This window comes from Daldinia loculata (assembly GCF_022478755.1).
Source record: "Daldinia loculata strain CBS 113971 unplaced genomic scaffold F4817scaffold_12, whole genome shotgun sequence".
NCBI lineage: Eukaryota > Fungi > Ascomycota > Sordariomycetes > Xylariales > Hypoxylaceae > Daldinia > Daldinia loculata.
In genome coordinates this window covers 615,133-639,537 of record NW_026054866.1, presented here as the reverse complement: position 1 = coordinate 639,537, position 24,405 = coordinate 615,133, and the positions used below count along the sequence as shown (strand labels likewise).

Here is a 24,405-nt window from a genome sequence, read left to right as displayed (position 1 = left end):
TCTCTCGTATTCCGCGGGGGGATTGAAGTAGGCGGGCGGCTGGGAGGTGCGATGGAGATGTGGTAGTGATGGTTTCTTCGCAGGACTTGGAAGTTGAAACTTGGAAGTTGGTCCGATGGAGCGGAGCGTCTGGCCAAGGTCCCCTCGTGCGCGACTTCGGACTTCGCGGGCTGTGTAGGTAGGTAGGTATTGTATCTCCGGGCTCGAGGCAAGATCTAACGATGGCTGGGGGGGGGGGGGGGGATGAGTCTGCTGCTGTGCTAGGGTGCGCCGACATTGATATGTCATCATCTATACACGATGGCGGGTTACGACAGAGTGACATGTCGTCTCGCGTTTAGATCCCTTGGCTTGAGGAGCGTGGGGGAGGATACGAAGGGCGCATTGGACCAGGTGTAGATGTGGTAGGTACAGGTATCTTGTGTATCCCTTTTTTATTCTTAGTCTCGATGAAACTGGGGTTGACTGTCCATCTCTATTCGCTCGACATGTAATGTGTTTATCGAGCCCACCTTAGATATTTATAGGGGCTTACATGAGGATGCGTAGTGTGCTCTCCGGCGTCGGCTTTGAAGAAATAAACGGCAGTAGTCATGATGTTGTCGGTGGCTTATTTGCTAATGTAGACTCCTCGGCTTTTGATAAGTTACTGAAACTACTACTATATACCATTACTGTCTTACCAATTACTCCCCTTCTGTTCCTTCTCAAGTATAATACTCTAAGCCCCTTCCTTTCGACCTGATGTTCAGCCTGAGTACAAGATACGATCAATGTTAAGGATACAGTCATCCTGTAATTTCCCCTCGGAACTATGGACGTCTTACCTTGTAATAGCAAATCTAACTTCCTAAGTACGAGAACATATTTATTACTCAACGTGAATAGGGGCAAGTATTAAACAAGAACTTACTACACCTACATGTGTCCCCTATGGCCAAGTTATCATACCCCTAAGTCTAATGTGTTAAATATAACATATCTCAAAAACCACTCTTGCAATAAATAGGTAGTTTCCATATACAGTTATTTAGTAGGCCAAGTATTTACCTCACCTCTACAACACCACCATAAAAGCAGCAGTCATACCAGCAACAAACAAGCCAGACCACAGCGCACCCCCCTTCCCAGCAGCCCCCGAGTTCCCATCTCCTCCAGAGCCACTACTACCCCCATCCCCATCCCCATCCCCATCCACAACCTCAAGCAACACTCCCTCCGCCCTCCTAATCTTAACCTCTAGCGCCCCATTCTCCCCAACCTCAACAACCTCCTCCTCCTCCTCCTCACCCACCGCCTCCCCCGTCTCCCCATCAAACGTAACCCTCGACACCGCAACACCGCTCTTAGCATTCGTCCCCGGACCCGTCAACCGCGTAACACTAACATTACGTCCGGCCGCCCACGGCGTCGACAGCTTAATCGTGCTAGAAGGCCTCGTGCCGTTGCTAAACGACGTGCCGTCCGTCGCTTTTAGCGTAGAATTATTACCCAGGCCCTCCGTGCCGTTCCACACGCCCATATCCAAGAACACAAGTTTCCTCAAGGAGCGCTTTTCCTCCCCCTCCCCCTCCCCTTCATCCTCCTTCTCGCCCGCATACACCGCATACCCGCTCAACGCACTACTATTAGCCCCCGGCAGCGCCGCAATACCCAACTCTTCTTCGTCATTTCCCTTTGAAATTGCAGCCACCACCTTAGCCACGAAGTAATGCCCGTACCAATTCGCGCGTATGCCCGCCCCTAGCGTCTCGTTTTTGGCCTGGTACGCTTTTGGCGTGAACGCGCTGTACTCGCTCTGCGCGCCGAGGTGGAAGTACGTCTTGCGGATGCCGATGGACGCGCCCATCAGCACGTAGTCGACGCCCCAGAGGGCCGCGCCTAGGGTGTCGCTGATGCCGCTCTTGCCGCTGCAGGAGACGGAGTTGGTTTCGCCCATTACTAGGGGGGCGCCGGCTTTGTCGGCTGCGGCGACTTGGGGGGCGTATTGGGAGACGTTCTGGGGTGTGTTAGTCGTGTTTTTTTTATGTTATTGGCAAGGTAGAGAAGATGGGGTTGGAGGGTTGGGTTTGAGTCTCTTAGAACATCTCTATAGGAGACGTGATGTCTATAACACCCTATTAAAAGGGGGGTTGATCACTCACTGCCACACGGTTAGTATTTCTACCAGAACAGATAGCAAACGAGACCAAACTCACCCTGCCAAAGCACCGCATGATTCGACAGCAAATCCAGCCTCATGCGCAGCCACCTCGGCCCATCACACGTCGACTGCGGGTACAAATGCGTGGCATAACTACCAATAATATCGCGATCCCCGCTCCTCTCGACAAGCGTCAGGTTCTCAATGCTAAAGTCGTCAACCTCATCCTGCTGGTCCGGCACCCACGGCGGGTCGGCAAACACGCCCGCCTGGAAGGTCGGCTTGTCGTCTGCCGCCTTGTACCACTCCGAGTTGACGATCTGGCCCGTTACGTTGCGGAACTGCTCCATGTAGGCGTTGACGCCCCAGGTCTGGTCCCGCCACCGCTTGTTGATGAAGTGGTCGATCTCGTTGCCGAGCTCGAACTGCACTAGCTTTTTGCCGAGGGCCTTGTGCGCTGCTTCGGCTTGCGCGACGGCGGTGGACCATGCCGAGTCGTTGACGGCGAGGTTGAGCGTGTAGATGATGTCGGTGTCTTCCGGGAAGTAGTCTGCCCAGCTGTCGTACCAGCTCGGCGTGATGTTGAACTGCTTCGCGGTGAGGGGAGTTGGGATAGCGAACGAGTCGTTCCCGGTTGACAGTTTGTCGTGTAGATAAGTCTGGTCGGCCGTGTTGCCGCCGACACGGATTGGCGGCGGCTTGCCGGTTACTTTTGCGATGGCGCTTAGGAGATTCTTGGCTAGGGGCGTGCTAATGTAGTCGTTAACCCATACTGGTTCGATCGAGTACCCGTAGACATCAGGTACAAGCGGTCGAGTGGCGAGGTCGCTTGGGATATCGACGTTGATATCTTGAGCCACGACCTCAGCAGTAGCTGCAAGAGCTGCGAGGGCAACTGAGCGGATACTCATTATAGGCGAATAAGTTCACTGCACGAAGATAGCAGCAATAGCTCTAATCAACCCAAACACAAAACCAGCTCGACTCGCGACAACGCCGCCATTATAAATAACAATGCCAATACCGTCTAGACGTCACTTCGGTCGGTTTACGTATCATTCCCCAACGCGGTGGATTCCTCGAACCAGGTACGAGGTAGCATTTCCACCGGGGTCGGCTGGCTGAATCAGGAATGGCACCTTTGACGATCCGGGGAAATTCGAGCCGAAGGCGCAGGTAGAAATTGTCCACCTGTTGGAAGCCATTGCGGCGGACGTATGTCTGGGTACTCTTATGATAGTCGTATTATAAGGGTAAGAGAGTTGATATTATAAGTGGTTGGGTTATTCGACCCCAATTATAAGTTATAACATAGTATAATAATGCGGGGAAGCATGGAGTAGCTCTTTTATATTGAAGTAGCATCGTATACCGAGTATACACTCAGGTATTACGATAGATATCATACACCTTTATGTCTATCAAATTCCATATATACACATATTCTCCCCTATCTACGGCGAAGAGTACTTATACCCATACTTCTCCTTCGCCTCATTCAAAAACCTCAACGACTCCTCATGCTCCCTCTTAGCCTCTGGATCCTCCTCCCTCTTCTTCTTCACGTCCTCATTAGTAATAGGCAACCGACTCGGTATCGCGTACCCCCTTTGAACCGCGGGCCGCGCCATGCACCTATCGATCCACTTCTCGATATTAGGGAACGGGGAGATGTCGATCCCCGTGAAGAGCGCGCCGTTGACCCAGCCCAGAAGGTTGATGTCCGCGATGCTGAATTTGCCCTTGCCTGCACCCACGATGAAGTCTCGCCCCTCGAGACGCTTGTTTAGGACGCCGTAGAGACGCTCGGTTTCGCCGACGTAGCGCTGGACTGCGTAGGGGATCTTCTCTTTGGCGAAGCGGAAGAAGTGGTTTGCTTGGCCTTGCATGGGGCCGACTCCGCCGCTGTTGTGTAAGTAACGGTGTTAGCCGGGTTTACTAGGTATTTAAGTGAATATCATAAATTTCAAGTGTTTCTTGGGCAAATCTCATATCCAAGTCAAGTAAGTAATAGATCAAATACGTACTGCTGCCAAGCCATCCACTGCTCGCAGACGCTATAATCGTCACTGTCGACTGGGAAGCTAAACTTATGTTCCGGGTCGTAATGGCGCGTCAGGTAGTTTAAGATGGCGAGACCCTCAAACACGGCGAAGCCACCCCGGTCATGGTCGACGATAGCCGGGATTCTGCCATTGGGGTTTATTGCGGTAAACCACGGCTGCTTTTGCGTGTTCTTGAGGATGTTGACGGATTGCCATGTATACTCCTTGCCGTACGCTTCTTTTAGCTCCTCTAGTAGGATGCTAATTTTTAGGCCATTAGGTGTAGCTATAATAAAGTATTAATACGACATGTATATTTAGGTATCTTTCAAAAGGAGAACCCACTAAAGGTCAAAAGCTCAATGCCGCTCTTGGCAATGAGGCCGGTTGGTTCGGGTTGTTCGGCCATATCGTTGTCTAGTTTGTATAATATTCGGGATGTGGAAAATAGAGCTTTACGGTATACAATCTTCGAGTAGTTTGATCGCTGAATGAAAGTGACACCAAAGCTTTGAGACAAAGGACGGGCAGTGAGAATATTTATACGCCGCAGTATCACGCTGCGGGGGATATTGAGCGACATGAATACCTATATTTAGTTTCAGCAAACCAAAAGTAAAGGTGGTACGTAGTACGTAGGCTCTCCCTTTGAAATGGGGTTGGTTCAGTGTAGCCTTTGACCAACTGCAGTATTAACTTTCTACTTTGGAGATTTATGATTACATACCTAACCTAGGTTAATCTACTTAGGTACCTCGTAAGGGCATCTCGTAAGGGCATCTCGTAAGGTAGAGAGATATGCGTACATGTTATTACTTAATCAGCCGGGTTATACTTGCAGACGACTTGGTGGTTCCCGCTTTTCCGCTTATTGATGCCATTAGTATTTCTAAGCACAACATTATTATTTCCTCTCTTGACGAAGCTTAAGCATATCAAAACCTTAGCTTACCTTAACTCGCATCGTCGGTCTTTCGATTGCTCCGACATCAACTCTCTAATTTTAGCTACGCCGCTAGAGAGCACCAGCATTGTCCCAGTAGCTCTGATTGAAAGGGTATAGTGCCTCTTAGTTTATAAGACTATAGTAAATAAGTTGATATAGGGGCTGTGGGAGGTATTATATAATCTGAATTATATAGATACCTTCTCTATAATTTAGAAAGTTGTCCGTCTCGGCGGTCAACTGTGAACTGACTAATGCAATACCAAATCACCTATCCTGTAAATAAGACACAAGTACACTACAAACGTCAAGATTACTAAAGCATCTATTGGGAAAAGAGGATTGCCGCTACTGCAAGGACTTCGACTAGTTTGGTCCAAGCAGATCTAGCCGATCAGATCCTAGCACGATACCTACATGTAGATAGCTCTCATGTATGTAATAACTCTTAGTCTGCATATGTGCCTAGGTAGGTAGGTATGTACGTTAGATGGATCTGTTGGATAGCTCCGCCGGCTCCTACGTTACGTACAAAACCATTTCATTCGTAAAAGCAATTGCGACTGTCTTGCTTGATCATACACACAATTAACCTGAAGCCAACCTGAGCATGGCTCAACCAAGCCGGTCAGAGAAACCCTTTAAATCCTATTCCTGCCACCCTCATCAAAAACGTTGAAGCCGGCCCCGTCAAAAATTTCATTGCACTTCACGCGTAGCCTACCCCTAAAAGTACTTTTATTCCCTTATTTTCCTCGTTACCTACTACTTCATATTTGTCAAGCTCCCTACAAACAGATCATTGCCACGGTATGGCTATCCGGCCATATGTGGAGAAACGGCGCGGTATCTAAATAACGTAAGGGGGGTCGCTCAAATAAAGTTGAATTAAGAAATTTACCAGTAACCGCCACCTCGGCGGTATTCCTCCCGGGGATAGCCACCGCCCTCGCGAGGCCCATAGCCACCCTCACGCGGGGGAAAATCCCTTGGAGGCCGGTCATAAGGCCGGCCGTTGACATACGGATCCGGAGGGGGTCCGTAGTCGCGGCGATAAGGATCTTCGTAGCGACCACGTGGAGCTGGATAGTCGTCAACAGGTCCACGGCGCGGTGGGGATCTGTAACGGCGATCGTCGTAGTAGTCGCGACGAGCAGCGGGGCTCCGGTCGCGGTAATCATCGCGATAACCACGCGGGCTGTTGTACCCACGAGGCGGTCCACGGCGATCGTAACCCTCGCCCGGCGGGCCGTAAGGTCGACGACCTACAGGGGAGCGAGAACGGGCGCCGCGCTCGCGAGTAGGGAAATCCGGTTGGGTCTAGTATTCCATGTTAGTAAAAAGAAAGTAGTGTAGACCCTAGATAAACCTACGTCAGCGATACAATTGACTCGTTGTCCCTTGAACTCGCGGCCGTCGAGCTTCTCTACAGCAGTCTTCAGGTCGGCCGCGGTCTCAAACTCGACAAAGCTGTTTAAAATCCGTTAGCTTATATGATCATGGGCCAAGATAATCCGTTGGGAGCCGCTACGTACCCTCGGCCATTGCCGTCACGGCCCGTCTCCGAGTATACGACATCCAAGCTGGATTGTCGAGCAAAGTCTTTCAGGTCCTAGATCCAGATTCCATGTAAGTGGGGGTCCGAGGAGCGGTGTAGAACATGCGAATGAGGCCAATATTTCCAACTCCAGAAGCAGCACCAGCAAAAGGAATGCGGTCAAACCAATCCAAGCAGGCGGTTACGTCTAACATTGGAAATCCCTGAGGCACCTTGGCTAATTCCCTGAGACCTGTCCGCTAGAATTTGGGAAAGCTAAAATCGATGGTTATGACATCACAAAAAATAATATCTTGGATACCAGCGTCCCCGTTGTTCGGGCGAAAAAGTACACGGCGCAAGATGGCTCGCTGTACCAAGGAAGGGGAAATCATCTAAAGCCAGAATCCGAGGGCGAAGAACGGGAAAACGGGAGTTAAACAGACCTGCCAGCTGGTATCATTGGGAAGTCCAGTAATCTGCATGCGATGGGGAGTGCGACGGGGTCGGGGAGCACTGCGCTCGTGACCACCGAAGCCTTCGCGGTGGCGAGAACCTCGAGCGAATTGTACGGTCAAGCGTTCGCCCATGAAATCAGATCCATCTTATCGTCATATTAGCCAGGGAAACAACGGAGAAATCAGGTGAGACGGTGGCCAGGAACGGTCCAAGACGTACGGAAAGCTGTGACACGAATAAAGTTAGCTATTGACTGCCGCTGACAAGACTTTGCTAGACGCGCGGGTTTACTCACCAGGAACGACATCGCGCGCATCCATGGGATCCTTGTATTCGATGAAGCCGAATCCATTCATCAGCTTGACCTCGGTAATTTCACCAGTGCCATGGGTTGCGAAGTGGGCTTCCACATCGGCCTTGGTTGCTAGACGGGACAGTTAGCAGTCACGACAGGGCGACACAAAATCTAGCTCGAAGCTCCGTTACACTGCAACATGAGCTCGAGCAAGCATCCGGTATAACTTACCACCCTTTGGCAGGTTGCCCAAGTAAAGCCGGGTAGCGGAAACCTCAGTAGACGCCATGATCGCGGTCGGTAGAAACGAGGCGCGAGTCCTGATGACTGTTTAGAACAAAAGGTTGGGGAAAAGCTCGCGTGCGCTGCGAGAAAATAGGCAAGACTCTGCAAAGTCGTTGCGCGAATCACGAGGAACCAAGTAAGAAATGCCTGGACGAATTGTTTGCCGAATCAGATGGTTCGTGGGTGGGTTGCGTGAGAAAAAAAAAAAGTTGGCACGAGGCCGCGGAGCAGAAGGGAAAACCCCGACGAGAGAGGAAAACCTGGAGTTTATCGAAAAATGCGGGCAACGAAAGCGGCGAAAAAAATTGGATGGAGGGTAAGAGATAGGCCGGCTATAAAACTGGTGGTTGGAAAAAAAAAGAGGAAGTAGTCCTTGTGTTGCGCGGGTAGCAGAAAGGACGGGTAGTATTATGCCCGTATCACTTTGCTTTTGGTTTTTATTAAAGCTGACAAGTGATTGATGCAGAAGATCGAGGTGTGATGGGGGATGGCAGCTGCTGGATGGGCGGCTGGATGGGTTAGAATGAGAGGAGACAACTTGAAAGAATGGAAGGTGTCTAACTGGCAACTGGCTGCGAAGAGCACCGTGCACTTTAAAAAAATGTGGAGGCGGTAGAGCGGAGCTACCTGTGAGATTTGGTGGTTAGAGATCCTCGCCCCGCACAGGCCAAAAACAGGCTAACCTTGAGTGGAATATACATGGTACATGCATGTAGTGTATGTAGGTTAGGTACGAAGTACAAGGATAAAAAGGTACCTATATGTACCATCTACATCTACTCAGCTTCACTTACACGAGAATAACAAAGCTCGTGATTATTCATTACCAACTTCATAAAAAACGGACGAGCAGGCGTATAAATATTCAAAACACTATAGGCTGTATATGCATACATCGTACAAAATATAAGTTCCACGTTACGACGCATGTATGTACATGCTTGCCTTCGAATTACCCCTCGAACATGGATGCAAGCGAGCAAGCGCCTCACTTTCTTTTCCTAGCGGTAGCTCTCGATACGACACCCAGCGCCTTTCCGCAGCGATCGCAATGATAAGAGCTACACCGCCAACTATGCCTAACATTCATACCTGGTATTCATTCACTCGCGCCTCGAAACCATCCTAAACTCGACTGGTCCAAACGCCGATGCTATGCTGCGCTGTGTAGAAGAAAATGCCTACTTAGAAGATTAAGCTTCATTAAATAGAACGTCAATTAGTTCGTCCATAATCGTAAAAACCAAATGTGAGCTGCGATTGTTCATTAGCGCTATAATACGTCTATAGACCGGTAGCATTACGTACTTTAACCTCGAGTTATTGAGCGTCGCAAACATCCTGCGACTCGCGGCTTGGGCGTTTAGCCGTCCGACCACGTTTCCAGCCAAATCCGGAACGAGAGTAGCCAGCATCAAGCTTGCTTCTCTTCGAGTTCGTGCTTTCTCTGACGATGTCCTGGGCTGCTTGTTTCTATTAAGCTGTCCGCCGGGCCACATGCTGTTCCTTAGGAGATCGATATATTTAAGGATGGCGTCTTCTTGAACCAGCACCTTGAAATTGTCTCGTACTTTTCGTTCAATGGTACCTCCGAGCATCTGGTGTAGCACAACGACAACAGCTCGGCCACGAAGCCAATTATTACCCCGATTAAGCCCAAAGACTTCGAGAAAGACGTCGCAGATTGGTTTGATGAAAGGCTCGAGCTCTTTATTCTCAAAGGCATTCAATTCGGCTTCGGCTTCTGCAGCCGTTATGGCATCCTCGTTGACGCTAAGCGGCATCGTGCTCATCTGGCTTGTAGCCGCCGCAATTAGATTCTGCCCCGCAGTTGAGAGCTGGTCCAGAACAGGTATATTTCCCAAGATATCCTCCATGCCATCAGCAACGGAGTCGTATAGACGCGTAATCATGTCCTTTTTATCCTCGCGGTTCATTAGGTCCTCCCCCTGAGTGATGACGCTTTGGGACAGAAAGGCTCGTAGATCTCTGCTGCGGCATACATCTGGCAGGAGAAGGAGTTCGCTCAAGTACCGCTCTAACCCATCACGCCGCTTACGAAGAAAGTCGCTTTGAAGTTTCAGGACCATCCTCCGTCTCGGGAACTCCAAGTTCCGTACCGAGGGATACCTGTCTCTCAATTTCTGATGAAGCTCGTGGAATTCGCTGTATCGTCTTGTCACAATCCAAGTGGCTGCAGGCATCTTCTCTCCCGCGTTCCTCTTAACCTCAATGACGTATAAGGCGAATTCCTTTCCGTCTTCCTCTCGTCCCACTTGGATGGCCTTGATCTTGATCGACGCACGCCCGTATAAACTATTATCGCTCTCTTGAATTACATATTGTTGTCGCTGTAGTTCCTTTCGCCGAAGTTCCCTCTGCAGACTCGCTTTCGACTTTCGTAAGATGCGTAATTCTGCTGTATTATTAGTTAATTCCGCCTTCTTCGTTAGTGATTCTATGACAGCCTCCTGGGAAGCGAGTCGTTCAATATCGTTGGTAAGGGCTGCAATGGCCTCCGCAAGGCCTAGGTCGCCAGGGGCGGCTTCGTGAACCTCGTCTTCGACGTTACCGACTTCACCTTCGTTATGATCTTCCTGCTCGTCTGACAAGAACTTATCCTCGTCTGCGAAAAGGTCGTCGTCTATGAATACCCCAATTCTGGATGCCGCACTGACGAGTCCGAGAGATGCTAAGCTGGGCTTTTCGACTTCCTTCCCAGATTGTATTGGATGTTGTTGGTCTAGTGAACCCCTAGCTGAACCATTATCTTGAGCCGAGAATATGCTTGAAGCTCCGTCATCATTCCCAAATAGCGACTCGCGAAGGTCCTCTGCAGTTTGAGGTCGATCGTCTTCCATGATGTTATTCAGTGCTTCCTCCACCGCTTGGACTACATGGGTGTCTGGTACGGGTCTCAATAGTTCTTGATCAAGACTCATCACCGAGTCTGCCATCGGATCATCATCCGGATCGTTATCACCAAATAATGGTGAAGTTGCGCTATCATCGAATGATCGCCGGTGACCCGTTGAAGAATCTGGGCTATGGTTAACGTTGGTAGCAACAGCTTTTAGGTCTGTGGTAGATAGGCCTCGTCTAACTTGACCGTTGGATGTGTTTATCTTCGGATTAAGCTTTGCCACAGGCGCGGGTTTCAACCCATACGACTGCGAAGCGCGAAGTGATGGCGGGCCTGTAGCTGGCCCTGCCTGAGATTGTTGTGCTAGAGGGATATTCTTCGATGCCTCTTCCGATGCTAAAGCCTTATAGAAGATCTCCGACTTTTTAAACGCATCTAGATGTTTGGACTGCATATCCTCGAGTACGGCACTTTGAGCCCGTAACACAGCCCGGCGTGCCTTATAGTACTGTGCCGGGGAGGCTGCTTTTCCAGCGTCAAGAAATTCGCGAATAACGCGCCGCGAGCTAGCTGGGACCTTGAGTTCCTTTTTAGATAAGTAGGCCTGATCAATTTGGGCGATGTCTGTACGATCAGATTCGGTCCAGGGGCTCAGAGTCGAAGGTAATTGCTCATCGTCGTGTCCATCATCTTCCAAAGGGTTTCGTAAACCATCTACCACTAGCCAGAATTGTACAAGGGGCATCAAGCCTTGTCTATCCATATACTCCATAAAATAAGAAAGACCGGACGTGTCACGCAGGATTTCAACTAGAGACGCGTTCTCAAGCCTTGAAGACCCTATATTTGGCGGCGGAGTGCTCGATAGGGGTATGTGCCGTCCGTCACCACCCGCAGCTAACTGCTGAACCCTCTGATCCAGGAGTCGTTTGCCCATTTCTAACCGACGGAGGTAGATCGGGTCCTGTCCCGAGTACTGGGAGTCTCTCTTCAGTTGGCTTGTCACTTCGCTTCGAAAACGTCTCGCGTCAGACAAATTGTTAAGTTTGCGGATCGTGCGGATGAATTTTTCAAACCGACGCTCGCTATCACCCGAAGCCAATCGCGGGAAAGCTACTGGCCTAGAACTCTTTGGTGCCGGCGACGCATGCGCATCTAAGGCCGCACGAAGCTTACGAACTGTCGATCGGTCTTGCAGCATGCTTCGACCATAATTTTCCATTACTTGGTTCCAGGTATCGGGCTCGGATAGAAGCTGCAAAGTAGGGAAGAAGACAGTACAGGCGACAATTTCGCGGACGATGTTAAACACAACCCGGCTGTCAACCATGTTATTAGGTAGTACTTTTGGTAGGACCTTAGTAACTATATTCCGTAGGTAATCTTGCTGTAGCAGTTTTGTATCCGAGTATGCCAAAGACACAGCTGGATGTAGTTTACCGTCATTATATTTTGCGGCAATGGCCAAGTCCAACTCTTCAGATTCTGTAACATCACGATTCAACTTACGGCCGCGAACAGCCCTCTCCGCATCGTAGAAATCGCGAAAGTGAGCTGTTAATATTGGGACAATCCTACTCGTTACCACTTCCACCAGGTCTGTTTCGAAGAGACGGTCTCGAATGCTAGCTAGCGCATGTCTTATAATCTTGTCCGCCTCGTTCGCGAATACCGGGTTTTTACTTATGTGCGAATACCATGATTTGACAAAATCCCGTATAATCAGATCGAGCAAATCGTCTAAGGCGTTGGATATAGCGGGAGATTCGGCATATAGGGGGTCTTTAAGATACGTTTGTCGAATTCGTAAAGCGGTGGTCTCTTTGTGCCAAGAAGCGGGACCTGAAAAGATGACTGCATTGGGTCGTGACGTTCTATTTCGTTGGCTGTATGTTGAGCCCCGGGAGGTGAAAAGTAAGAGGAGACAGGCTAGAAGGGTTACAACGATGCCGCTGACGAAGGCATACCCCATCCATCGAATAGAGGGAAACCAGCTTGTGGCATAACCCCATGCGATGAAGCAAACGACGCCAGCATAACCAACATCTCTCCCCTTAAGGGCCATACTCAGTCTGCTGCGGCTTTGAAACTGGCGTCATGACTTGTCCGTGGGGTGACAAGTATATGTGGTATCGTGGGAATCGGGAATCGTAAATGACGGCGAATTGGAGGCCAAGAGCTGCTTATCGATTGAAGTTGCTGTAAGTTCCGGCGCATTAGGTAAGGTACATGTACTTACCATACGGGGTAATGAGATGCAAGTGGAAGCACGGGTCATGAATTTATGTATGTACATAGTACAGCAAGGTACATACCTTAGGTACAGGTAGGTACATGTATGTACCATGTACCTATCAATAGTACATGAATGATGCCCCATCCATTAGACGCGATTCTCAATGCAGGCTCCGAATTTGTCATTGAATAACAAAATTCTGGTCAATGCTAGGCTCGTTTCTCGAAGCGAAGCGACATAAGACTCCTTATATTTCATCAGTCAAGTTATAGAAAAGAGCAAGTTTCCGAATCTTCATAGGATAGTCATCACCGGGTATCTTTATATTCCAATGCAGTGGCTGCGCGAGCTTTTTACGGAACTCCTCATCTTGCTTCCTCTTAACCTAGAATGATATTCTAGCCATATTGTCATAGAATTTGTAGTCGTAGTAGTGGTCACCACTCAGGATCTTCCATGCGCCGGAACAAGGCAACAAATTTCTGGCCCTTATTTCTCTCGACCTTCTTTCCTTCCTCGGTTTCTGTCCTCATCACTTCTACGCATGGATCGGCATCTTGCTCCTCTTCAGGCACTCTCTCGAACGAAGGGTGGGCCTCAAAATGTTGTACCATCCACTCGTGAAGATTCTCCACATCCGTAATGGTATATACAATTCCACCCGGCCTGAGGGCGTATGCATACTCGGAATTAAGTGTAGTGGACACGATTCGAGCCTTGTGTTTGCGCTGTTTGAAATGTGGATCGGGGAAACAGATGAATAACTTCGATAACTGGCCCTTTCGAAAGAAGTTGGGTAGGAATTTCATCGTGTTCGCTCGCAGGCAAGCAATGTTCTGGTATGATTTCTGCTCTGAATCTTTGGCGCGGAGGGCTTTGATTCGATCTTGAACGAATTCTGCTACTTGCGATCGGATCTCCATGCCTACGAGTAAGGTATCTGGCATTACAGGCGACAAAGCTACAAGTAGACCACCAAAACCGCAACCTATGTCTACAACTTCAACGTCTTTCGTAAGCTTCTTTGGCGACGATGTTTCTGCTTCGGTAAATGCTGGAAAGAACGTGGACCAATCCATGGTTTCGGGTCTGACTGGACTATAACGTATAAGCATTGATCCTTAACAAGCGACATAAAAAGAAGCGATAGGCATACTATTTTAACCTGTGGTCTGAGAAGGGATTCGCATGTGCGCGCTGGCGATAGAACTTCTTCTTGGGCATATTCGTCGTTTCATTTTCTTTTAGCGCTTGGCGGTAATCTTGCCGCTTCTGTTTCTTATTCGGAGGTCCAGTCATGGCGACGATATTGATTACCTAACAGAGGTAATGCGACAATTGGCAGCAGTTTTTCTTTACTTTCGAATCCCAATCGCGAAGATAAATGTTTAATTTAATAAAAAGAAACGCCTAGCGGGTGTAACGTCAAAGCTGACGAAGTGGGGTTCCAGCTGAGGAAACAGCTGGTGGGGTTGGATACGCGATAAGAGAGATAAGCACTCCTTTTTACCTCGTAACGTACGCCTAGCGATCCGGTTGCTGCGGTAACCGACCCCCAAATCAGGTAAGAAAAGGGCGGCGAGACAGAACTTAAACAAAAGGCTCCATGCATATACAATACTCTCAATCGATGCCACAACGTCAGATTCAACGTTGAAGTTTATATTAAATCTTAGCCTCATCTCGGCGCCTGTAGCTGTCAGATGAGGAAAGTTCAACTGGCTGCCCGTTAAAAAACAGGCTTTTCCATTGGACGCGTTCTCATCCTAAACATCGCTTCATACGACGCATGGCAACAATCAACGCTTTATCTATCTTAGTCACAACATATTTGCTTTGCTTCTAAATATTTGCTCTGTCGTCGATCTAGACGACGAGCATCATATTAATCAGGCATTATGGCATCAATCAACGAGTATCATGTCTCAGCAAACATTGGTCCTAGTGCTGGACGACCGCAACAGCATCAGCGCTCCAAATCCAAAGGCAATATTCTCAAGACTTGGATCCACAGACGAAACAATTCCGATGGATCTCCCCTACCACCTACCGAGTTAATTCCGCCAAATTATATTCCAGAATCATCCTCATCCAGACAAGAGATAGGCGGGTTTCCAAATTTCTCTCGTCCGGCCGCCCTCGGCGAGATCCAGCAGAATCAAATTAGCATTGTTCCTCGATCACCACCCAAACAGTACGAGCTACCAAGTGCTCCATCATCCCCAACCAAGAAGAGCTACAACACAGTATCAGCGAAACCAATGACTACAAAGGAAGCAGAGAAACTAGCCAAGCTAGCCAAGCAGAACGAAGGCAAACCTAAGAAAACAAAGTCCGCTACGAACCTCGTAGGCTTCCTAAGTCGCCCCAAGAGCACGAAGAATCTACAAGCAACAGTTACCGAAGACGAGATGCGTTTCAAAAAGAACAAGGAGAATCACCCTCCCTATGAGACACCCCAGCGACCTCCGATCTACGCTCAATTCTCGAGCGGCGCCCTAGAGAAGCAGAACGAGCAGGATTGCGCGAAGAATACTCACAGCCTGGACGTCCCTAGCTACCCCTCCTCGAAGAGCGGCGGGTCGAGCACCCGCGCCGGAAAAGAACGACCTAAATCGTACCACGCGCCCTTCGTCCAGTCCCCCGACATGCGGAACAGCGGGAGCAGCGGCAAGACCTCGCCGTCTAAGATACAGCGCGGTCTCAGACTGTTTACCGGCGGCTCCGGGTCGCAAAGTAGGCCCACCTCGGCCGGGCCCGTCGAGCCTGTCCTCGACCCCAAGGACATCGACAAGCACCTCGAAGCCATGCTAGACCGACGAAACATCCCCGAGCACCAAAGGTACAAGATGCGCAACTTAGCAGATACTATCAAGATGGAGTTCATAAGGCAGGACTGGGCCGAGAGCCGCGGCCTGCATAGCGCTCGGCCCGAGAGCCATGGTAGCGACTCAAGCATCAGCGTCGCGCAGGCGAGCGAGAATCGCAAGACGAAGAAATCCAGAGGCCGGAGCTTTACATTGTCGCGGGGCAAGAAATCGGGAACGTCTTCCCCCAAGAAGCAGAAGGGCGAAGGTTCCATAGGACGGCACTTTCGCAGCCGGTCCACGGACAGCGTTGCTAGTGAGCGGCCTTGTTCTGCTGGGTCGGGTACCGGTGGCGGCATCTTCTCCAAGGTAAAGTCGCAGCAGGGCCCCGTAGACTTCGTTGCCTACCTGCGTAAGGTCCAGAAGCCACAGTCGGTGGAGGTTGGCAAGCTGCACAAGCTGCGTCTGCTGCTGCGCAACGAGACGGTGACATGGACAGAAGAATTCATACGACAGGGCGGGATGCAGGAGATCGTGGCGTTGCTGCATCGTATCATGGAGGTCGAGTGGAGGTATGTTGAAAATATTGCCACTTTTTACTTTGACTGGACAATAATGCTAATTCTGAAATAGAGAGGAACACGAAGATGCTCTTCTGCATGAAAATCTCCTCTGCCTCAAGGCGCTGTGCACCACAGCCCTCGCACTGCAGTACCTCAATTCGATCCAAGCAACGCTGTTCCCGGCCCTACTACGCATGCTCTTTGACCCAGAGAAGAAGGGCCCCAGCGAGTTCACTACTCGTAACATCATCACCTCTGTGTTATTCACTTACATACAATCTGCCGCACCCTCTGACCGTCCCGTCCGCGCCAAGACGGTACTTGGCCATCTACGCGACCCAGAGCCGAAGGAAGCAGAACGACCAATCGGTTTCGTCCTCGAAATGCACCGAGAACGCCCCTACCGCGTATGGTGCAAGGAGGCCGTTGGTGTTACCAAAGAAGTATTCTGGATATTCCTGCACCACCTCAATGTGGTCTACCTGCCGCAAGAAAAGGAAGCCAAAGAAAGGGCTGGCCCGTCCGGAATCGACAGCGCTACTTACATGCAGACGCATTTCCCGCAAGAGAGGCCCCCGGTCCCTGCTGCCCCTTACGTCGGCGGTGTAGAATGGGATGCTACAAACTATCTAGCTTCGCACCTCGACCTCATGAACGCAATTATTGCCTGTACCCCAACGGCAGAGGAGCGTAACGCTCTGCGCAACCTGTTTAACATCTCGGGCTGGGAGCGCTGCATGGGAGGCAGCTTGCGCCTTTGCAAAGAGAAATTCTACCCGGGCGTGCATGACGGGCTACGGACTTGGGTGGCGGCCGCGGCCGAAGACGGTTGGGACGTGCGAGGCGTGCGCTATGGACCGCCTGCCGAGCCTAAAAGCCCGCGCAAGAACCAGGCGGGAGGCGGTGGGAATAAAGGTAAGAAAAAGGAGGAGGCGCCGCCACGGATCGACATGCTAAAGTTTAATCTCGGCTCTGACGCTGCACGTAGCGCGGCTACTCCCGCAGGACGGTCAAGCGAGAACTGGCTCTCGTAACTTCGAAAAAAACCTGGTTGCAGAGCTAGGGGCTAACAGTACCGACGATCCTTTGGAGAAAGAAAAGAGGACGGCTCGTGTTGGAAAATCATAGTGCTAACAACACATTGTCTTGGCTGGGAGTCTTACGCAGAGCTGGATGGCGGTATTCATGTCAATGTATTGTACTTGGAGTTTCTTCATTGGGTCTCAGGGGTGTTTTATTCGCGGGGGTTTTTTTTTTCGTTGTCACGCCTCATGATATTGGGTTCCCATCTTTCCTCATCACTTGGTAATGAAGTCCGGTTGGACACACGGCTATTCACACGCGGTACGCGGTAGATTGAATGATCATGACGCTTATGACTAAGGCACAGCTCAATGAATCAAATGACTTTGGAGAAGCCTTGTCGTCTGTGCCGTGTTCTATGTTTGATTGCCGCGTCTCGTACGATCTCGTGTTCCCTTACCGTTTACGTGGCTGACGCACCTGTTAGCTGCTGAGTAGGATCAGTGATTTAGGTGGTCGAATCGGGTGTTTAAAGACCGTTTAAGGGGCCGCCTCTCAAACATAGGGGCGGTGAAGGTTTAGTATAGACGTTCGAGCACGGTTGGGGATAGTGTATGCCAGTCAACTGGAGATGCATAAGCCGCGTTGAGGATAGACGAGACCGCGTGGCCACTAGAACCCAGGCGATCTATACTCAGAACAATCTTTAATTATCTAACGCCCCAAAACCCACCGTCCTGTATTGTATATCCTATAGCAAGGGAGAATCCAAGCGATAGCGGCACTCAGAATAGTCCGGAAAGCCAAGCTCAGCTAGTCTGTTAATAATGGCAGGTTGAAACGACTATTCTGTCCAGGCTTGACCGCCATCGGCGGCGTACAAGACATACGCTTCGCTTCATCTAGTCTCAAAGTGGATATAGTAGGTTACTGCTCTGAGCTGGACGTAAATTTTGCATAACCATGTCGCGTGCTTCATCTGCCGGAGGGCCCGACCCACGGTCAGCTTCGTAACGCTGGCTAATTAATGCCAGAGGCCTAGAAAGTTGATCTGCATCAGTTCGGGGTCGGGGTCTTCTACCAAGGATACTCATGTTATGAAATGTGATATAATTCAGCCTGCAAGTATTAGCCGCCGCAGAGGCGCAGCGATGTGATAGGGATGATGTCGTTTTCGCCTAGTCGAATCATAATACGCCGAGGAAGTGTTCTAGACTTGTGTTGTGTAATGCTGTTCACCAGCAGAGATCTTCAAGAAGCTCGTGCGTTCTGCTCCGACTGTATCCGCCGACTGACGTGGTTTGAGCCGTCGTCGACAGGCTTCACGATAGGCCAACATAACTGAATGACACTTATGTACCCAAGAGAAGTTTGGTTCAGGGAGAGAGATTGCCCAGGCCAGTGATCTGCAATGCATACTAACCCGAGCTAGAAGAGTAAATTCGATTCAGGAGACCTTTGCAACGACATTACTCCGTGAAGGATTTCACCCCGGAATCGCAGAACCGAGACCAGCTATATCTAGATTCAATTAACGTAACGTAACTCTCCATGAGAACAGTCTCTCATATGTCTCTATCTGGTTGGTCCATGGTTGGAAGCGTCTAATGCTAGCGAGACGTTGCGTCAAGTGGCCTCTATAAAATATGACAGGTCGTTTTTTTGTTGCGGAGCCGCAGTTAAGGGTGAGCCAATCATATGACACGCCGACAGGAAGAGGGTAGAATAGAAGAGGCAATTTCTCCAGTAAAATGGTGTTGGAAAATATGCGAACCGGGGAATCGAATGCTCGCCGAAGATATCATGAGGGGCCTGATGCAGTCTGGCGACTTGACCGACCCACTAACAGACAGGCCTTTGTCCCCAGGTCCGCGAAGTGATGGCTACTGCAGGAATATTCGGCTTGGGTCAGTCCACCAGCTTCAATAGGCCCGGAGATATGGACGTAACTCGGGAGGCTGGCCATGGACGTGGGATTCATAACCAATAAAGCGTTATGCGAGGAACCATGTGTGTCAACAGAAGAGTTTTAAGCTCAAGAAGGTGGTAGTTAACCGGTTGGTCGGCAGAGACCACGGAGAACAAGGACCCTGGAAAATGAGCATGGGAACCAATAGAAAAAGAGAAACTAGAAACCAAGTAACAAGGTAAAACCAGAAGATCCTAGATCAACCTCAAATGCCAATGTCATGATCCTAGGGTTGTTTCTTCAACAACCTTGATAAGGAACGAGGGAGCCTGTGATGACGACGATCAGGTTCCAAAAACTTTAACGTCGTCACGCATTTGCTGATGTATGCATCGAACCAACCCAAAGTTGGTGACCGGTGAAGACGAGAGCCAAACGAGGAGCATTATCTGTTGAAGCCTCGGGTCTCGGATCGACGGTATTAGTCCGAGGACCCTACTCGCGATGTAACTTGCGTAATTGTATATAGTAGGCTATTTTCATGGGTGTGTAAGAGCTAGTGATATCGTGCTGGATTGCTGGATTGCTGGATGCGTAGAATAGTTAGGAAGATCTCGAGGGGCTGAATAATGAAGACTTTTATTACATATTACACATAAACCCTAAAATAAAATCTCCTGGGTTAGGTAGTTCCTAACTTAAAGTCATTTACGTAATCAGCCAGCTCTTGCCAAGCTAGACCCAAGCTTTCCTGATAGGTCTAAACCTATTTTCTTTCCCTCTATTGGAAATACTATTTTCTACTAGTTGATGCACTATACATACATAGGTACCTGTCTATTTTATGAGAGATAGCGCAAGATGTTTATGCACATAAGGTAGTTGACCTTGGTTTGACCGACTATTTTATGTATCCATCGTAAGTGCGCGTATATAGCTATACCTGGACGATAAAAATGTTTATATAGCATATCGAAGCATGTGAAAGATCATGTTAGTTTTTGGGAACCAATGATGGAAACGGAATCCACCGAGTATATTCTACATACAAACCTCCAAACGCCCATAGGCTTATGCCGTCACTTACCTTTTTTTTTCTTTTTTTCTTTCTGACTTACCCCTCTTACCTCTTATACAACTTTGTGTTACCATAACTAATCAATCTTATCAAATGCTGGTACATGCTTCTGCACCTGCAGTTAGCGGTCGATCCATGTACCCAAGGTTCAAGTCAACATCGTCACTACCTGCTAAATTGGGTTAGTGAGTTCCATTCTTAGCTCCTTGCCTAAGGGTTTTTTCAACCATACCTTGGCAGCGGCTTGGCGCGCATATCTATCCCTATCCATCCCTGGTCTAGAGCCTTTTTTGAAGTTTTGCCTGCCTTACCTACCCAAGTTGTACCATACATCACATATTCCTTACCACGTTCATCCCTTCGTCATCACACTGAGCACTGCGCTTCTTCTCTATCTTGAATCGAGAACAATCCCCTTGTCGACATATCGAATTGAACGTAGGGTTTCAGGTGAACTTCGGCATTTCCCACGGGGATTGATCCTTTGGCCTTGGCCTAAGCGTCGCAAAAGTATTCCGTACATAGGTAGTAAGTCATCGAAGTCATCGAAGTCATCGAAGTCATCGAACGGGTAACCCGGTTTGCACCTTGCAGCTGAAGTTGAGGAATTATCCCTATTGCCCCAATTGCTCCGCCGTTTATTCAATATCAATCTCGCCGCCCACACTAAAAGGCTACACTACCAAGCGCAACTCCACATCTGCGAGTCCTTGTGCAGTCCTTGCAGTGCCCTGTCAGGCGTGCGCCGTTCTAGTACCAGTTACGGCAAGGCAAGTTCCAGCGGGCTACCGTGTTAGTTGGCCCACATTTTACCAATATCAACATCTCCATCAAACTTCCTGCAAATCGTGCCGGTCCGAGACCAGCCTGCCAGCCCAGCAAAGCCAGAGCCCACCGAGCCAGTTCTTGCAATTCCTGAGACCAGAATCGTTGGAGCCCTACCCGTTTTCGTTGTACCGACGAATCCCAGGAGTTCGGTTGGTGCCTACTAGGACTTGTGCGCAGGACCCGAAAGCTGACCACCTTCAATTTTGCCCAAAATGTCAATAAAGTATGTATGAGCCTCTTCTTGCCTATGTAATAATTGTAATTCCCGTCAACCTGAGCCCCAACTAGCCCTCAGCCCTCCCCTTCCCTGCTCCCCCATCCACGACTATTCTACGGTTTTTAGGATGTGATATCCATCTCTATTCTCCCTGAGAGCATTGCTCTTCCTTCCGCGGTCCAATTTGCACCGTCCGTCTCTTGCCTATCTCATCGTCATAATGGATTACGGCCTTCACGACCAGCATGCGTCATACATTCTTAGTCAGAGTAGCCGGGGTGAGGAGGACACTAACTTAGAAGCCAGCTGGGTTATGCTATCTCGGGCCGGAGAGATAGAGCCGCTGCCGCACGAGACTATTCTACATAGGACAAGAGGACGGATAGCTCTCAGCATAACCGCTCCGAATCAACCAACCGACGTCCCTCCCCTCAACATTAAGAGTGAGAGTGGAACGGCGTACATAACGAATCAAAGAGTAAGTAATAATGTCATGCGTTACAGCATATGAATCAAACGTTATATTAACGTTCATCTCAGTTGATCTACCTACCTTCCAAGCCTACAGATCAGTTCAAGTCCTTTTCATCCAAAATACTAGGGTGCCAGGATAGTCGTATGTGTTCGTCATGGATCGGGCCTTGGTACTGGGAGGCCAATGTGCGCCCGGTCCCTGATGGCAATATCCCTCCGGACTTTCCGAGAGTCAATGTGAGATTGACGTTCAAGGATGGTGGCTCTAGCGAATTTGAGTCCAAGTTCGTGGAACTTAAAGCGCGTCTGCACCATGCGGCACAGATTGCAGAAGAGTCGGGCCAGAGCAATTGGGCTCAAACGGTTCACGACGAACAACTACCAGAATATAGCGGCCCTCAGGGTGGTGGTAACCCTAGTCAAGCAACCGAGGTAACTCGTCGAGCGGATGAAGCAGCTCGGGAACAGCAGGCCCACCAGCAAACTCCAGACGAGCCCCCACCAAACTACGACGAGGCTCAGGCACAGGCGGTCAGCATGCGTTTCGACGAGCGTATGCGGGAGGAAGCAGAAAGACAATGACAACATGTTTGGCATACTGGTTGTCCTAGGACTTTTATGCTGTCGATAAATTTGATTGCTTGGAGACCCCTGATAGAGGGTCATTTATCTAAGTCGATATGAGAAGAATTTGATACCCTCGCCAATAAAGACGTGGCTTTCGGTATGTTGGTGCGGCCGCTCTCCGCGTGGTCGCATACCGAATATTGCTTTGAATCCTATCCTGTTGGTGCATTCGTATACTAGGTTATCACGAAGCTGACCCTGCGGAGGAAATCAAGAGAGAAAGGAGTTGATACTTATGCTTGCAGCTACTCAGGTAGAGGATAACGCTTGTGTCTCCAGTACACGACTGTAGCTTATGCGCAGCATTCTGCCCTCCTGACGAGGTTTTATAACCGGTGGCCTCTATATGAAGTAGCCCCTAAACATTTAAGTCGATATTCAGGAGGATACCGACCCGTATAAAATACTTGGTGTACATCCAGGTACCTACTAGGACATATAAATACAATCTAAACATGAAGCGTCTTAAATTAATGACCGTGAAATGCGAATATTTCTATAACCTATATCGTTGCTTCTACTTCGTACGCGAATTTAATTGGTATCTATTGGTACGTACCTCCGGTTTGGAGCACCGCTGCGCCGATAGATCGGTCGAGTATCACGTGATAAGAACTCTAAGCCGTAGCCAATCAAAATGCCTCAATTGGCGATGCTCTATTTTTCTCGGTTGCCAACATTCCTTGGAGACTGCATTTCATCATCAACCCACGTCCATCCCCCGAAAACAAGGCATTGCAACTGCCCGACAACCGTTTTGAGCACAATGGGTATCTGGGACACTATTACCGACCTCGTCGAGGCGGCCAAGCCATGGACCACCGCCGAAGCCGAAGCTCCAGCTGAGGTATGACTTTTCCCCGTCGAGAAAGCTCTAAACCGGGATTCCACCGGCTTCTATGAGCGCTTAGTACCTATGTCGTTGCGACTTCGGGCTTTCTCGTATACCTTCGTCCGTAACAGAAAGTAGCTGATAGTTCCATAGGAACCCCAAGAGGAGGAGCAGGCCGAAGAGGAGGAGGAGGAAGAAGAAGAAGAGGATGAGGATGAGCCCAAGGACCCGAAGGAACAGCTCGAGGAAGGTTCGTCGCACCCCCACGTCACCAACACATACGGCATCTTGTACTTGGGGTGGCTTCAATGCGCAAGCATTATTGTCCCGAACATACTAGTCGTACTGTATGATGAGATATTTGCTGACGGCTATATATATAGCATGCAAGAACTCTAAGCAGTGCGCACCAGCCAAGCACCACTTTGACGAATGCGTCGAGCGTGTAACAAACGCCTCGGATGAGGGAGAGGCCGGTGAGGACTGTGTTGAAGAATGTAAGGGTTCCTTCTGCACCAGGAAGAATATTTTCGAGAAGCCTATTTATTTCACGGACTATAAACTGACACAAGTCTTCTCTCCAGTCTTCCACCTCGCGCACTGCGCCAGCCAATGCGCAGCTCCCAAGCTCTGGTCTATCCTCAAATAGTCAACGCAAACCAGCCCCGAGAACCCCCGGCATCAGGCACGATATACCTATAGAACACCTATAGAACACCTAGAAGCATGTGCTGGTAGGGTTTTCGGTCGGGCAAGCCGGTTATCATTGTCTGACTCCGGTTAGATGGTCGAACGGTGGTGGCCCTGTAACACGATTTGCGGCTCAAAGCGGATGACATGCAGCCGGGGTACCTTAAACCTCCTGCCCTATGTACCATACACGGCATTCCACATGAATAGATCTCTGTTCCTCAATTATTCAAACAGATCTGATTTCCCGTTCATATTGAGACGCTTGCTTATTAATACAACTTAGAACATCAAGTGAGAGTATATGAGGGTTATACTTGCCGATGAGTTCCCTTTCGTTGGACATAGTTTGTATGCGCTCAACCCTGTGCCGATTAGGAGGTACTTGAGCTACCTATCTACAAGCAGTGTCTTATTAGATACCCAGTCTTGTTCACCCTTGCAATTTATCAACATCGTATGATGAGGTATAAGAGATTACATTAACTACTACCCAGGACTCTTAGTTGTATTGACATATTAACGACTGTGTAAGTATAAAAATGATA

General features: G+C 49.4%; 9 protein-coding genes across 9 annotated transcripts; 3 read left to right on the top strand and 6 right to left on the bottom strand.

The window, feature by feature from the left end:
• Window positions 1–1,057: 1,057 nt before the first annotated feature.
• Window positions 1,058–3,054, bottom strand: F4817DRAFT_313996 (uncharacterized protein; the record flags this gene model as incomplete). Its single annotated transcript, XM_049300337.1, has 2 exons — window positions 1,058–1,999; window positions 2,185–3,054. 2 exons carry the CDS (start codon window positions 3,052–3,054, stop codon window positions 1,058–1,060), a joined length of 1,812 nt encoding a protein of 603 aa, XP_049161181.1.
• Window positions 3,055–3,597: 543 nt separating this feature from the next.
• On the bottom strand, window positions 3,598–4,597 carry F4817DRAFT_313995 (glutathione S-transferase; the record flags this gene model as incomplete). The annotated part of the gene is made up of 3 exons (XM_049300336.1): window positions 3,598–4,048; window positions 4,171–4,474; window positions 4,534–4,597. 3 exons carry the CDS (start codon window positions 4,595–4,597, stop codon window positions 3,598–3,600), a joined length of 819 nt encoding a protein of 272 aa, XP_049161180.1.
• Window positions 4,598–6,031: 1,434 nt separating this feature from the next.
• F4817DRAFT_313994 (uncharacterized protein) lies at window positions 6,032–7,714 on the bottom strand (the record flags this gene model as incomplete). Its single annotated transcript, XM_049300335.1, has 7 exons — window positions 6,032–6,454; window positions 6,508–6,604; window positions 6,670–6,746; window positions 7,118–7,275; window positions 7,350–7,355; window positions 7,426–7,554; window positions 7,657–7,714. The coding sequence occupies 7 exons, from the start codon at window positions 7,712–7,714 to the stop codon at window positions 6,032–6,034; spliced, it is 948 nt and encodes a 315-aa protein (XP_049161179.1).
• On the bottom strand, window positions 7,509–8,519 carry F4817DRAFT_37673 (uncharacterized protein). The gene is made up of 2 exons (XM_049307394.1): window positions 8,394–8,519; window positions 7,509–8,337 (listed from the first exon to the last, which is right to left on the bottom strand). Exons 1-2 carry the CDS (start codon window positions 8,416–8,418, stop codon window positions 7,757–7,759), a joined length of 606 nt encoding a protein of 201 aa, XP_049161178.1. The 5' UTR covers window positions 8,419–8,519; the 3' UTR covers window positions 7,509–7,756.
• Window positions 8,520–8,524: 5 nt separating this feature from the next.
• Window positions 8,525–12,756, bottom strand: F4817DRAFT_331659 (PXA domain-containing protein). Its single transcript, XM_049302551.1, has 2 exons — window positions 9,019–12,756; window positions 8,525–8,964 (listed from the first exon to the last, which is right to left on the bottom strand). The coding sequence occupies exons 1-2, from the start codon at window positions 12,636–12,638 to the stop codon at window positions 8,904–8,906; spliced, it is 3,681 nt and encodes a 1,226-aa protein (XP_049161177.1). The 5' UTR covers window positions 12,639–12,756; the 3' UTR covers window positions 8,525–8,903.
• F4817DRAFT_331658 (putative methyltransferase) lies at window positions 12,757–14,226 on the bottom strand. Its single transcript, XM_049302550.1, has 2 exons — window positions 13,966–14,226; window positions 12,757–13,907 (listed from the first exon to the last, which is right to left on the bottom strand). The coding sequence occupies exons 1-2, from the start codon at window positions 14,106–14,108 to the stop codon at window positions 13,247–13,249; spliced, it is 804 nt and encodes a 267-aa protein (XP_049161176.1). The 5' UTR covers window positions 14,109–14,226; the 3' UTR covers window positions 12,757–13,246.
• Window positions 14,227–14,599: 373 nt separating this feature from the next.
• Window positions 14,600–17,813, top strand: F4817DRAFT_37562 (armadillo-type protein). Its single transcript, XM_049307393.1, has 2 exons — window positions 14,600–16,188; window positions 16,250–17,813. Exons 1-2 carry the CDS (start codon window positions 14,708–14,710, stop codon window positions 17,211–17,213), a joined length of 2,445 nt encoding a protein of 814 aa, XP_049161175.1. The 5' UTR covers window positions 14,600–14,707; the 3' UTR covers window positions 17,214–17,813.
• Window positions 17,814–21,454: 3,641 nt separating this feature from the next.
• Window positions 21,455–22,290, top strand: F4817DRAFT_313990 (uncharacterized protein; the record flags this gene model as incomplete). Its single annotated transcript, XM_049300334.1, has 2 exons — window positions 21,455–21,712; window positions 21,775–22,290. 2 exons carry the CDS (start codon window positions 21,455–21,457, stop codon window positions 22,288–22,290), a joined length of 774 nt encoding a protein of 257 aa, XP_049161174.1.
• Window positions 22,291–23,101: 811 nt separating this feature from the next.
• Window positions 23,102–23,816, top strand: F4817DRAFT_313989 (Non-heme 11 kDa protein of cytochrome bc1 complex; the record flags this gene model as incomplete). Its single annotated transcript, XM_049300333.1, has 3 exons — window positions 23,102–23,182; window positions 23,321–23,417; window positions 23,551–23,816. 3 exons carry the CDS (start codon window positions 23,102–23,104, stop codon window positions 23,814–23,816), a joined length of 444 nt encoding a protein of 147 aa, XP_049161173.1.
• Window positions 23,817–24,405: the final 589 nt, after the last annotated feature.

What these genes read in the sequence shown, in the direction of transcription:
- F4817DRAFT_37673 (XM_049307394.1), bottom strand. Translation starts at nt 8,418, where the DNA reads ATGTACCATGTATATTCCACTCAAG. An exon ending in CCATGTATATTCCACTCAAG is followed by an intron (nt 8,338 to 8,393) that starts GTTAGCCTGTTT and finishes CAAATCTCACAG; the next exon opens with GTAGCTCCGCTCTACCGCCT.
- F4817DRAFT_331659 (XM_049302551.1), bottom strand. Translation starts at nt 12,638, where the DNA reads ATGGCCCTTAAGGGGAGAGATGTTGGTTATGCTGGCGTCGTTTGCTTC. An exon ending in CTCAATAACTCGAGGTTAAA is followed by an intron (nt 8,965 to 9,018) that starts GTACGTAATGCT and finishes GAACAATCGCAG; the next exon opens with CTCACATTTGGTTTTTACGA.
- F4817DRAFT_331658 (XM_049302550.1), bottom strand. Translation starts at nt 14,108, where the DNA reads ATGACTGGACCTCCGAATAAGAAACAGAAGCGGCAAGATTACCGCCAA. An exon ending in TCAGACCACAGGTTAAAATA is followed by an intron (nt 13,908 to 13,965) that starts GTATGCCTATCG and finishes TATACGTTATAG; the next exon opens with TCCAGTCAGACCCGAAACCA.
- F4817DRAFT_37562 (XM_049307393.1), top strand. Translation starts at nt 14,708, where the DNA reads ATGGCATCAATCAACGAGTATCATGTCTCAGCAAACATTGGTCCTAGT. An exon ending in ATCATGGAGGTCGAGTGGAG is followed by an intron (nt 16,189 to 16,249) that starts GTATGTTGAAAA and finishes ATTCTGAAATAG; the next exon opens with AGAGGAACACGAAGATGCTC.